A 12,654-nucleotide genomic window follows, 5' to 3' on the forward strand; every position below is an offset into this window, starting at 1 on the left:
GCCGAGGTACTTTGCGACCCCTAATATAAGTTCTGGGTGTGTTGGGTGACTACGTTCTGCGAGCATTTAGGATTTCAAAAAAATTTGAATAAAGTGTTGCAGGGTTCCTTTAAAACAGATCACATGATTTCGGCTCCAATTGGAATTTTTCGGAAAGTTTGCGGTCATACAGTTCCCGTAAAAAAAGCTCACGTCGCCAAGTCCGATCTCCGAAGGTATTCCAACCCTAAGAGGATCATCACAGATGACCTTGCTGTTTAGCTGGAGGTTACCGCAGTCGAGCTTCAATGTTCCGCCGGTTACAATTTTTAGAATTGGTTCCAGGGTCTTGCACAATCCCTGCAGAACCTCGTTACCGGCACCTGCGTAGATATAAATACCGGAAATTTTGTATGTTTGTAAAATTTTACAAGTATTTTGTAAATGGTACAAATTTTCTACTGCTTTTGCTCTTGTAAAGTATTGCTGCAGCTCAGGTGAGCTCAATTGAAAACATTGCGTACAAATAAAAAAACTGCTATGTAAGCTCAAACCTCTTCCAAATTATGTCATGTTTATGTTCAATGCGTTCACCCTAATCTAGCGAGCACAAAGAGGGTTCCTTTTAAGTAACTGAATTTTGTCTTCACTGCCGAAATAACAACACAACAACGACATATCGTCCAGCAGAAACGTAGGTAATAATTGTTTTTACAAAGGCATATTCTTATCCTGTATAACACCGATATTATATTATTGGTTATTCAGCACGAAACAATACAACAGACAGAAAATGGCCAGAAGGACTTAAACAAGGCTACTTCAACGTGTTGAGTTCGTGTAATCTTTCGAATTGTCTTCGGTCATTAACACATTGCCTAAAGACGTCGGGTGTTATAAGGCTGTTTACTTCAGTTCTGTGTGGATGTTGTGCTGGAAGACATCATAAAAACGACGTTCTCGAAGAAACACGCGTTAGTGTAAATTCAGGGGCATGCTAGAACAGAGTCTCGGCCGGGCCCACCAACGGTCTGGCGTGAGGGCACGTACGGAAGCGTGCCACCTCGGATGAACCAGCACTCTAACTTTGGCGCAGTGCCGTTTACTTCTATTCATATGCTGGAATTGTGCACAGGCATTCGGAAACACACTCCAGAAACGTACAAAAACTCTACAAAGAAGATGCGGCAGCATGAAGACAACTTCAATCGAAATAATTTCTAAGATTAAATCTCCGGAGTAAAAGCTACCCAAGCAGGTATAAACACTTATGTCAATCGTGCGGAAGTGCCCCAAAACTACTGCACACCACGTGCGGATGCACCACAACACCCCTAACACAAGCATTCAACAGCCCAGTGCAGCGCATTGTGGGCTGGTGATAACCAGGCAGGACGAGCAAAAACAACGCGCTCTGCTACATCATATTAAGCAGACCGAACAAGCCAGAGGGGACTTGGACTAGGGGCCCGAAAACCAGAAAAAGGGCTACTCGAGCCTGCTGTGCGAAGGCAACAAACAAAATACCATTTATTTATTTCAATTCATTGCGAAAGCTATTACATCGTTCATAGTAAGTACGGAAGGCTATAAATGTGGGCACGCCCGGAAACTGTACTTGTTTTATACGTCAATAAGGCGTTATTGTTCAATCATTATTAAGCTACACCCGAATTATCGGAACGAATATTAAAATTTCGCTCTGCCGTTGCCGATAGACTGTAATTTCCCCCGTAAAACTGCATTAATAGAGGAAGGGGCTTATTCTTTTTGCGTTTTATTTCAGGGTAAGATTTTTTAGCGGAAAAACCCACCTCATCAAAACATTCGTGGAACAAGCCTACGGTTAACATTTGGATGGGTAAAAAAAGGAGTATCATCAACGTGGATGAATTTTATACCACCTAAGGAGGTGGAGGAGACGGTGCAAAATTACACCTGGAAGCAGGAGGTAATGTGTTCTAGACGTAATAGTAGACTGAATAGTTCTACGAAAATACGATGCTTGAAATCTTTGATCTTCCCACAAGACAGCAGGTAGAAAATTATTGAACGCCACACCGCTGTAAGGTCGTACAAACCACACGGGGCCACTTCGACTACAACTAAGCCATGACCGGAAACGATTGCTACAAAACCCCACCGCACAATTAGTCAGTTTTCACAGCTTCTCTGAAACGTTAACGAGTCTCAAGCTGACAGGAGAAAAATTATTGCCAGCCTCCAGCCTACGCCACCTCGATAAAAAAGTGATGCCTAGCTTAAAAGGACACTGAACGTATTTCTAAACTTTGGTATTACTTAAGCTAATTGAAGTCTGGGGTTTCCAACCTGGCCGCCCTCCTGACCTGGAACGTTGGGTGCACGGACTATTTCACCGAGTACTGAAGTTCATACGCGAGCTAGCTTGTTCGTGTTTCTGTAAATGCCTTTATGTAATATGCCACAGGGGAAACTCCCGAATTAGGAAATCCATGTTTCGACCAACCTCGGAGCGTTTACACGATTTCATTTAGTCAGAAAATAAATTCTAAAGTGCTTTGCTCCTGTCTGCACCCACCTGCCGATTTCCTTTGACTTTTCGTATGTCGCTTGCTCTAGATAGGCTTGGCTTCATGCTCTATGCTGCCCCACACACTGGCAGCGCGGCTCCGACAGAGTCATCTCCTGGCCCCATGGGGTCGTCGCAATTCATTTGCTCACCCACCACACAAATTGTGATGGAAGAATGTGCCTTTAGTTTGTTTGTTTGTAGCTGTGTTAAACTTACTGAAGTCTATGAAGTCAAAGTGATTTCTTTACAAGGTTTAACACACCGACGCTACACAGGCGATGAGGTGCGCCGTTGTGGAGGGCTCCGGAATAATTTTGACCACCTGGGATGTTTAAATTGTGCCAAACATTCGAACACACACGCGTTTTTGCTTTTTGCCTCAATCAGAAAAGCGGCCACCGTGGCCGGGAATCGAACGCACGACTTTAGGCTGAATAGCACAACGCCTTAGCCGCTGAGCCACCTCGACGGGTTAGGAAGTCAAAGTAGTTCCACATAGGCCCCCTTGCGACGCTTCGCTGACCGGTATGCTAGAAGGAAATACAAGGTCAATTAAAGGCAGTAGGCAATAAAAGGCAATTAAAGGCAGAGGCAGAGGGGTTAATAGATGTTCGATGAAATTAAAATCAACCGAAACGGTTATAGTGGGACGTTAATACAATGAACAGGAAGCCCTTTTATGCGCTGAGTTAACTAGTATACAGCGTTCAGAAGCACGACCACATATTTGGGATTGCGTTTCCTGCCTAAGGAATGAGAGGGATTCCTGGGTGATTGGGTGACGCCTGCTGCTGAAGTTCTATTTCGGAAATACTCATATAAGGTTCCGGTGGTGCTAAAGCTAAAAATAAACAGGTTATTGGTTATGCAGTTTATATTTCCATCAAGAACAGCGCTGGGGCATTGGCCGTGTGGTTTGAAGCACTAGGTGCAGGAAGGTCCGATTGGCAAGTTCGAATTCCCGGTTGGACTTGTGTTTTAAACTTGTTTTTTTTTGCACTAATATATTGTTTTTCATATTAAATTCGACAGGTTGCGCTGCAACCTTCATTGCTACACGAACGAGTTGGCAGAATGCGTGCAGCGTGACACTGACACGATGACGAGTTCTCGCTGGCGTGGTGTTAGTATAAGTGCCGGCTGCCTGCGGGCACAGCACCGCATCATCCGACTCTCGGCCCAGTGCGAACAAGCCTCGTACGACAGAGCGACGAGCCAGGTAAGGTCCAAAGATGGGACCGGATCACCTCGCAGTTAAGCTTCCTCGACGACTCAGAGGGCGTTCAGCCATTGCGTACGCCCCGGATAGGGAACGCTACGATTGTAAGCGGTCCTGGAAGGCTTATACACGTGTGCCATAGCCAAAAATATGGAAGAAGCGCGGTATTCCCATTCCTCAGATATCCAAAATGCGCAACGAATGATAACACCGGGTGCCAAGCAAGTAGATGCAGAGAACCGAAACCGAAACTGGTTTGAATTCTGATGTTGGACATCCTCCAATGACATCGCATCCGGATACGCGTCATTTGCGGTATTTGGTGCGGCAGCCGGAATGTCGCATGGTATTTTTTTCAGCTTTCAGACTTTTTAAGCAAAGCTTTACTTCTTTGGTCCAGAGATTTCGTAGATGCTGCGCAAATGACCTTTCAACCGGAGACTTACCCCGGCGACACACCCTCGAAGCGCATCGCGTGATTCGCCGGGACCGCTGTCGGTGCGACCGGGTGCCGACAGCGGTCGCCACCGCCGCTGCGGCCGAGGCAGCCAACCACCCCCGCAGCCTACCATGCGTGCTGCGCTGGATCGTTTCGGCCAACGTGACTCGTCCAGCGCCCGGCGAAGAGAATGGTGCGTTCGCTATGAATGAACGCCGCGTTCGCCCCAGCGAAAGCCGCGTTCGCCCGGCTTCCTTCTGCGAGCGTTGCACGGAACCGAACGGCTTTCAACCGTGGTCGGCAATGCAGCTAAATCAACGGTTTAACCAAGCGAAACCAAGACTGAACCAGACTAAGCCAAGCTTTTGCTTTGCATATCCAAGGTCAGCTGAGCTAAGCCGCAGCAATTTTTTTAAATTAAACACTACTTAACGACAGTAAAAATGAATAAACGTGTGTTTATTCGAGCCAGCCTATGCTGTGAAGACCAAAAGAGAAGTTTGAAAAACTCACTTAAGTGTCCTTTTAAGAGAAATGCTTCAGCCAAACTTTTGTTTTTGTTTGCGTTGATATACTCACTCAAAGAAACACAATTCTAATCGTTGATCCGTTCGATAAAACCGTGTTTATTTATAAAGCCTGAAAAAACAAAAGAAACACCACCCGAATTTTTCGGCGGCTTTAACAACTACAGCAGATGACACGTATTTGTCCTGCAATGTGTTTGCTCGATGTCTAAGTTTGCAGTTGAAACTAGTTTCGGATTCCTTTCCCCGCAAGAATATGCTTGGTATCTGACGTCATCGTTGTTTGGTGATTCCTTATAGCTCTGAAATCTGCATACAGCCCTTCTGCCATGTCGTCATCTGTAGAGTGGGTCATATAACCTTGCAAGGACCGCTTAGAATCGCAACGTTCACTAGCCGAGGGGCATGCAGTAGCTGAACGCCAACGGCTCCATTGGAGACGCTCATCTGCAGGGCGCTCATTCCAAGCTTTGGAGCTCTCTTGTTCGTCCTTGTGTCGTAAAAAGCGTGTTCGCACGGGGCTGACAGGTGGCTGATTCGGAACTGTGATCGCAAGTTACACCCCGCCAACATGCCGGGGTCAGTCCTCGCGCAGTCTCCAACTCGCTGGTGTTGCAATAAACGTTGCAGCGTGAAATGGTGAGTGCAGTATAGAAAACATCACCAAACAAATCAAATCCAAAAAAGAAGCAAGTCCTATCTGTAATCGAAACGGCTCTATGCGAGGCACTACGGCTAGTATTTTAGACCACTCGGCCGTACACCCACTGTTGCCGCCAAGAAAATAAGAAGTATATGTCATTTGGTCTGTTTCTTTTTTTTTTGTTTCAGCATTCCCAGCAGCTGAAATGAGTATTTCTCGAATAACGCTTGTCCAGTCAGCGTCAATGAAGACCCCATGAATTCGTGTCACTAGCAACGGCGTTCGTGGCAGGAAAGGGAACTCAAATATGCGGTCATGCTGCTGCTCGCTGTGCTAGTTCGCCCTGAACGAGAAGTGCTTCCCGCTCCCTTGTTTACGCTTTACAATTAGAGGTTGTCTGTTGATATAACCCTTATTAACTTGGACGACACTTCTCCCGCTTTTAATTGGCCTCCGAGTTTTTACTAACGTACCAATCGCACAGGCAGACGGGGCTTGCAACCCTAGTGAAGGAAAGTCAGCAAAGCGTCGTGTGTACACTTGTGTGGAGGCACGTAGACTTCTTGGATTTTACTAACCTTGATAGCATCTACAAAGAAACAATCTAAATTTACATTCTTCTGGGCCCAAAAGTTGTCATAGGTTAGTTTTAACTGAGCGAACGGATTGCGTCGACCAGCCGGAGGACGGCCGGTTGATCTGTTTGGAGAGCTCGCGCACCGCGAAGTCAAGGGAAGCGTGCAAGACTCAACGTCACACCAAACATGGAAATTCCGAATGGAGGATTCAGGGAGGAGGGAAGCAGTGTCAAATTGATTTGAAAAGTTAAGCTGTTTAGCAAATCGTTAGGGTTTCATGCCCACAGTTAAGAATACCATGAAAATGTCGAGCACACGGCAGCGCCTACCTCGTGGCGACCGCCCGCATGTAAAATCCAGAAAATGGCAAGCGCTTGTGTGTGCGTGCATCGCGACGACCGCCCAGCGTCCCCGGCACACGTTTGTCAACCCACGTTTACCCACTTTGGGGAGGTTGGTCAAGATTTCGGCGACCGCCCGGCAGTTCAATAAACACAGAAAATGCCGAGCGCTTGTGTGTGCGTGCTTCGCGGCGACCGCCGAGCGTCCCTGATGCGCGTGTGCAAAGGCTAGCGTACCCACTTAGGGAGATTGACTAAAATTGGCCAAAAAGACGTCAGCGTTCACCGTAATTTTCACAATACTCGCTCGGAACGAGAAAGACACGTCACAGCGTACGCCCCTCCAAGGTGATGTCCAATGATTATCACTTCCCAAGAAATAAAAGAAGCCCACACGTATAATAATGACGCATTAAAGGTTGTTGCGCCAGCTAAGAAGGAGCACATTGGCAGGAATTAAGGACTTAAACCGTCGTGATGATCGTGAAGGCTGCGTACAGCGTCGCTAGCTTTAAGTCTTACGCGTAATGCGAGCTTCCTCCAATTTTCTATTAAATAAATTTGCGTAACCACAACCATAGTGAACGAAACATGGTCTAGGGATTCCAGACTTCAATATGCGCAAGTAATCATCCCAGAATGTTTATAAATTTGTCCAGTTTCCCTGTAAACTCTATTTCAAAATACCAGAAGGAAGCTTTGAGTAACATATTCCGCTTAGAAGTCGTTTTTTTTTTTGCGTTGACAACACTCCAGAGTCGATTTCGTTCGCATAATAAAATTTGCTTTACTGGCACTGTTCAATTGGTTTTTGGTCAGAGATTTTACTAGGACTTCCAATATCCCAAGGACGTGGTTCCCGTCCCACCCAAGGGGATGCGAAAAGCGAAGACGCCGCTGTGTGGAGACTTGGGCGCACGTTTAAGATACCTAGGCGATCTAAATTAACCCGGAGCCCTCCACTACGGTGCGCCTTGTATGCCAGATGTTGCTTCGTCGCTCTAAAACTCAGAACGTACGTTTTGACATCTTTTATTTCTCTTTTTTATCTAAATTAAACCTGATCGTGCCGTTAAACAAAGAAACGTTTTGCTATGTGAAGGAAGTTTCGAAGACGGGTACATAAGAGGGCAGTTATGATGACGCCGTGCACGGAAGGCCGTCTCCATTAGTAACGGCCGGTCTTCTCTTCTGCTGCAAACATACCTGCTGGTGAAAATAATCAAGAGCTCGAACTTCTTTGAAAGATAGTCGTAAATGAAGACGCTTGCAGCAAACCGTAACTCCAGAAATGAAATCCTTCTGATTTTCTGTTGCCTGGGCCTTCGCTGGCTTTAGGCTTGCCTAGTTCGCCTATTGGATTAGGCCACTCACACGGCTGCTCGCGCACATGCGACACTTTATGCTTTTTCTATGCTAAGCGGCATAAAAATAATGGCAACACGTGACCATTGGTGAAAAACGAACACCTGTGAAACACCACAACTCACAAGAAACAGGAAGCACTCACTTCTACATTGGTTCATATTTCCTTCTTAGTGGCCTGCGTGCTCACGTTTTATTTGTGCTTGGCTGTCCCTGTTTTGAAACCGGTACGTTCTGAGCCTAGCTGGTAATTAGTTCTGTAATTTTTGTTACCTGGTTTTATAAGACATTAAGTTGATTCTCCTAACCAGCAGGCAACGACATATTCACGTGCACATGAGCGGGACGCTTTGGGGCCCAATGGGATTTCTCTGTGACGCACTCCAAAGCTTGACAAATTGTACGCTCTCCTTAGGAGCAAATCTACTTTTCTGGAAAATAATTCGCCTGGAAACTCACCGGCAGTCACCCTCTCGACGAGGTACTGTGAGAACGCCACCAAAATAACAGTCTGGTCGTAGACGTTCAGCTTTTTCAAGCCGCTGGAGAAGCACTGAAAACAAAATCTTCGTCAAGACTTGAAAAAGTAAATAAAAAAAACCATTTCCTATTTCTTGAAAAAACAAACTCACATAATTATTATTACACACACTGTGGGCCCCAAAAGCTGTAAAGCATTATTGCCCATTTTCGCTCGTCCGGACATTGTGCTTCCTGGAGCGCTTCTTTTGAAGGGACGAGCGCCGACAATTTTCTTCCTACATGGACTCGAATGTACTTCGCATATCTCGTAAGGCAGTGAAAGACCCGCAAAGATTAGCGCTAAAATTCTGGAGTATTTTCCACTTTTATGTCAAATGAACGCGCATCAGAGGAGAATTTTGAGGAAAGGATAACAAAGCGGCGGCTCGTTTATGCATATATATGCTTTAGCAGGACTTGCGGGTGAGTATAGGCCCATGGTACACAGCACGTATTTGTTATCACAGCTGCGCCCCTGCTAGGCACAGCAGGGTGACAGGAATCTTGACGTAAGCCGGCACTCCTCTCTTGGTGGCTCTGGAGCTGCTCCCGAACCGGTGCTATTATGAATACATCTTGGATCGGGGAGTAAATGGGCTGGTTCGTGCGTGTTAAAAACGTGAGAAACAGCGCCAACTGACGGGACGCAGAGTAAGAGATGCACACACGGAGATGACTACCAACTCTCGCATATGAACATGAACAGGAGAGAGAAACAGCTGCTTTTGGATAAGCTGCTCCGGCAGACATTGCTCCCTTGCTGAAAGGTGGCATTGAGACGAACCGCTATTTGGCGGGGCTGCATCTTTGCCGCTGACAAACTCATAACTTCGCAGTTGCAGCTTAGCTCTAGCATTTACTGCGTTGCACCGAGTACTCACATTCTGATCAACGGTACAGTCTCTCCGCTCAGACTGTCATACAGGAAGCAGCACTGATGTAATCTCTCCACACGCTGGCCGAAATAGATGCAGGCATTAGGTACAGCGGGAAGGCTTCGAAAACCCGCACCCAGGAAATTCTTACCTCAAAGAAGGCCTTTAAGAATTCCACGGCACCACCCTTGTAAAAAAAAACAAAAAAACACATACGTTGTACAAATTTCACACCTAAGCCGCTTTATTATTCAGTAAACATATTGACTGCACGAAGCAGATTATTTAAAAACGTGCTAATCAATCACAACTGCAATTTATGGGCCAAGACTACCATGCGGCTCCTACGCCTCGTGCAGAGACTGCGACTAGGAGTCTGCATTATATGATTGTTCAAGGATTACTTCAGCGTCCTTACACCATCTACGGTAATAATTCGGTTGGTACTTGTGGGAACTTTACTCCGTAGACGAGAAAGAAGTGATCGCACATATGAGAAGAAGAGGACGATGAGGAATGATGGCGGCGACCGGACGTGTTGTGCTTGTGATGTGATGGAATTATAGTTCTTTTCCCTTACCGAAGGTGTTGTAGTCGCGACATAGTGGTGCCGAAATCCCGAAATCTCGAGACGGTATCTATGCAACGGTTGCGACTAATGCCTGAAAAGAACTAACACCGACTTGATCATGAAGGAACCACGCACGAAGCCTACTGAAAATCAACTGTATTGCAAACGAAGTGTTCAACGCTGTACTATAACGAAGTTGATCTCAGAAGCGAAGGCTGCCATTTTGAACGCGGACACAATGGATGAAGAAATTTCCGCCATTACCGACCGCCTTGACTACGAGTCAAGGCAACTACGGAACATCGACCGAAACATCAAACCATTTTTGACTGGTGCCCATGCTGAGCAAGAGTTTATGGATACATTTGAGTTTCGTGACATCATCGTAACATAGCAATCATTCTTAAGGCAAGCGATGCAGTTCCCACTAAGCGAACTTTATGGTGCTTGTCTCCGATATGGCGATGTCGCATCGCAGCTTCTTGCCCGCACCGACTCACGCAACTTCAATTGGCACGGTAGTGCATCACCGGCCAACATACATCTTGACGACTCAAGCAGCTCTCTGACTGCCTCCACCCGTATCGAGGACTCTGGCAACGACACCGAGATACATGAAGCCGCACCAAAATCTGCCGTTCAACTTGAACCGAACCTCAAGCTATGCCTGCGGAAAATGGTGCAAATCTTGACGATTTGCTTGACCTCGCTGGAAAACCCTACGGTGCACTGATTTTGTCAACGAGCGGCAACAGAGCCAAAACTGCAGATATAGCTTCTAACGACATGTCCCCAAGAAGGTTGTATCGATCTGACAAGAAGGTTGGCTCATCAAAGCAGGACTTAACTATGATTACGCTGACTACACTGGCAGAAGCAAAGAGGGCAAGGTATGAGAATGTGATTCACACTAAGCACAGGTGGTCGTTTCTATTTCGCTCAAACCTGGAAGACCAATGCGAACGAGACCTCTTCGTCGCACAAGCCGTTCCTGGTGGACAACGGCGTCAACGGCGCGTCCATGATAAAGTCCAGTCTTGGATAAAAGATAATACAAACGACGATTATAGGAGCAATGACTTCCCTACACTTCGTCATTTTTGGAAGTCCCGGCGCAAGAACAGTCAACGAGGCTACCGTATTCGTGGAACGACAGGGACAGGACCATGAAGGAAACTTCGCCGCTGCTGGAAGTATAAGCGCAACGCAGGTGCAACGGCAATACCCTACGCGTCCATCGTCTTTTTTTTTTTGCCGCGGGGGGAGGTTGTTGGAACTTTACTCCCTAGACGAGAAAGAAGTGATCGCACATATGAGAAGAAGAGGACGATGAGGAATGATGGCGGCGACAGGACGTGTTCTGCTTGTGATATGATGGAATTATAGTTCTTTTCCCTTACCGAAGGCGTTGTAGTCACGACACAGCTATTTTCAAAAGCTATTTTCTCAATAAATGTTTCACCAGCGGGGACACAAGAATCACTTTTTTATGTCTTCCTTCGGCGGTGAATATTTTCGCAGGTTTAATATTGACAGCTTAAAAATTGTTAGCATTTGTTTCGACGTTTTCGGAGGAAGGTATGCACTTTTAAGACAGCGAAGTTTCACGGCAGGTGAAATGGGGAGAATTTCGAATGCGCAGGTTACACCGAGTTTCCCACAAACGGCTACCTGTTACATTTATAGGATTTTTCACCGCTTGCTGTCCGTACACGTCGGACAGAAAGTAAAGCCTGTAGAACTAAGCAGTGTGCAAATATCAGTTGGTGATATCACCAGGTTACAATATTTGCGGCTTGAGCACACGGCGGGCTGAGGAAACATAAATCGATAGGTGCCAAATATTATTAGACGTATTAAATGGCTTCACCGTGCGTGCTCAGTTTCTTGACACACAAATAACGTCATTATGAAGGTATTCAACTATTTGAAGCAGCGGCCGTGTATTTTGCGGCATTTATGTGTTCCCATTTGCATATGTACTTCTAAAAAGCAAAAAACCTGTCCGCGCTCCAGCAAAAGGCCCTTACAAAGGGTGTTTTTGTGATTTAATGCAGACAACAGTTTGGGCGTTTTCTATTCTTTATTTGACAACGTATTTCCATTCAAACCTTTCAAATGCACGGCAAAGAAATTTACAGAACTTGGGCTTCCCTGGTCGCATTACGTAATGGTTTCCCACTGAACTAGTGATCGCTAAACACACTAGTAATTCATACTCACGGTATTTGGGCTGCAGAGCTCTCCTTTGTTTTGCAGGCACTAGAGAACGAACGAGGAAACGTATGGCATGCTTATTCCAACAAATGAGAAGATAAGTGGCAGTTGCGCTGCTGCAAAGTTACGTACGAAAGCCAGAGCGATCCAAGAGGTAAGAGCTATACAAGGATTATTATGGGCTCTGCCCATGATGCGTATCCTCCGTGCCAAATGTCACGACTGATTCTTACTATGCCTCGTAACTTAAACTGAGCTGGAACGGGTTTATCCAGTAACCATTACTAGTCATCTGTCCTTTCACATAGCCCAGGTGTTTTCTGCTGGCTCAGTGACAGTACACATTCTTTGTACTTTGCATGAGTTACCTCAAACATGAAAACCGGTCGTCTACCAAATGTTTAAGCATAATTAAAAAATACAAAACTGGTAGCAGAACAAATATTCCCAAATTCCATTAAAATTATAAGCTCACGTTTTTTGTGGTTTAGATGCCCACCTGTAACTACGCCAATATGTTTTTATTCTCACCATACTACAGCTGATTACCCACAATCAAGGGCTACCATAATGTTTAAATCTTACGTTAGAATTTATTCACCTTGCTCAGCTCGAAACGTTGTGGTCGAAGATTTATTCATGTTTCGTTGGCCATTCCTTAGAGGCCAACTCCACTCAAATTTTCGATAACGCAAGCAATGTTATGTTACAGTAGACATAAAAAGGGTCGGAAACGCAAAGTACCGTGTTCCAAGGAGAAACGCACGCGAAGGAAAATGCTCGGGAAAATTGGCGTTTTCGGACCATAAACTGAAAAATACGGC

General features: G+C 45.8%; 1 protein-coding gene across 3 annotated transcripts in view; it reads right to left on the reverse strand.

Moving 5' to 3' along the window:
* The window catches only part of LOC144165722 (uncharacterized), a 74,841-nt gene that overhangs the window by 26,748 nt on the left and 35,439 nt on the right, over window positions 1-12,654 (reverse strand). For 2 of the 3 annotated variants that reach the window (XM_077695522.1, XM_077695517.1), the window contains exons 3-6: window positions 11,837-11,875; window positions 9,194-9,229; window positions 8,105-8,198; window positions 193-362 (exon numbers count right to left, since the gene is read on the reverse strand). In XM_077695522.1, the coding sequence (XP_077551648.1) occupies window positions 193-362; window positions 8,105-8,198; window positions 9,194-9,229; window positions 11,837-11,875 (339 nt within the window). The remainder of the gene's footprint in view (window positions 1-192; window positions 363-8,104; window positions 8,199-9,193; window positions 9,230-11,836; window positions 11,876-12,654) is intronic. The other variant, XM_077695526.1, reaches the window with a different exon arrangement.

This window comes from Haemaphysalis longicornis, unplaced genomic scaffold, assembly GCF_048455015.1.
Source record: "Haemaphysalis longicornis isolate Haplotype H1 unplaced genomic scaffold, Haemaphysalis longicornis Haplotype H1 scaffold_1, whole genome shotgun sequence".
NCBI classification, from domain to species: domain Eukaryota; kingdom Metazoa; phylum Arthropoda; class Arachnida; order Ixodida; family Ixodidae; genus Haemaphysalis; species Haemaphysalis longicornis.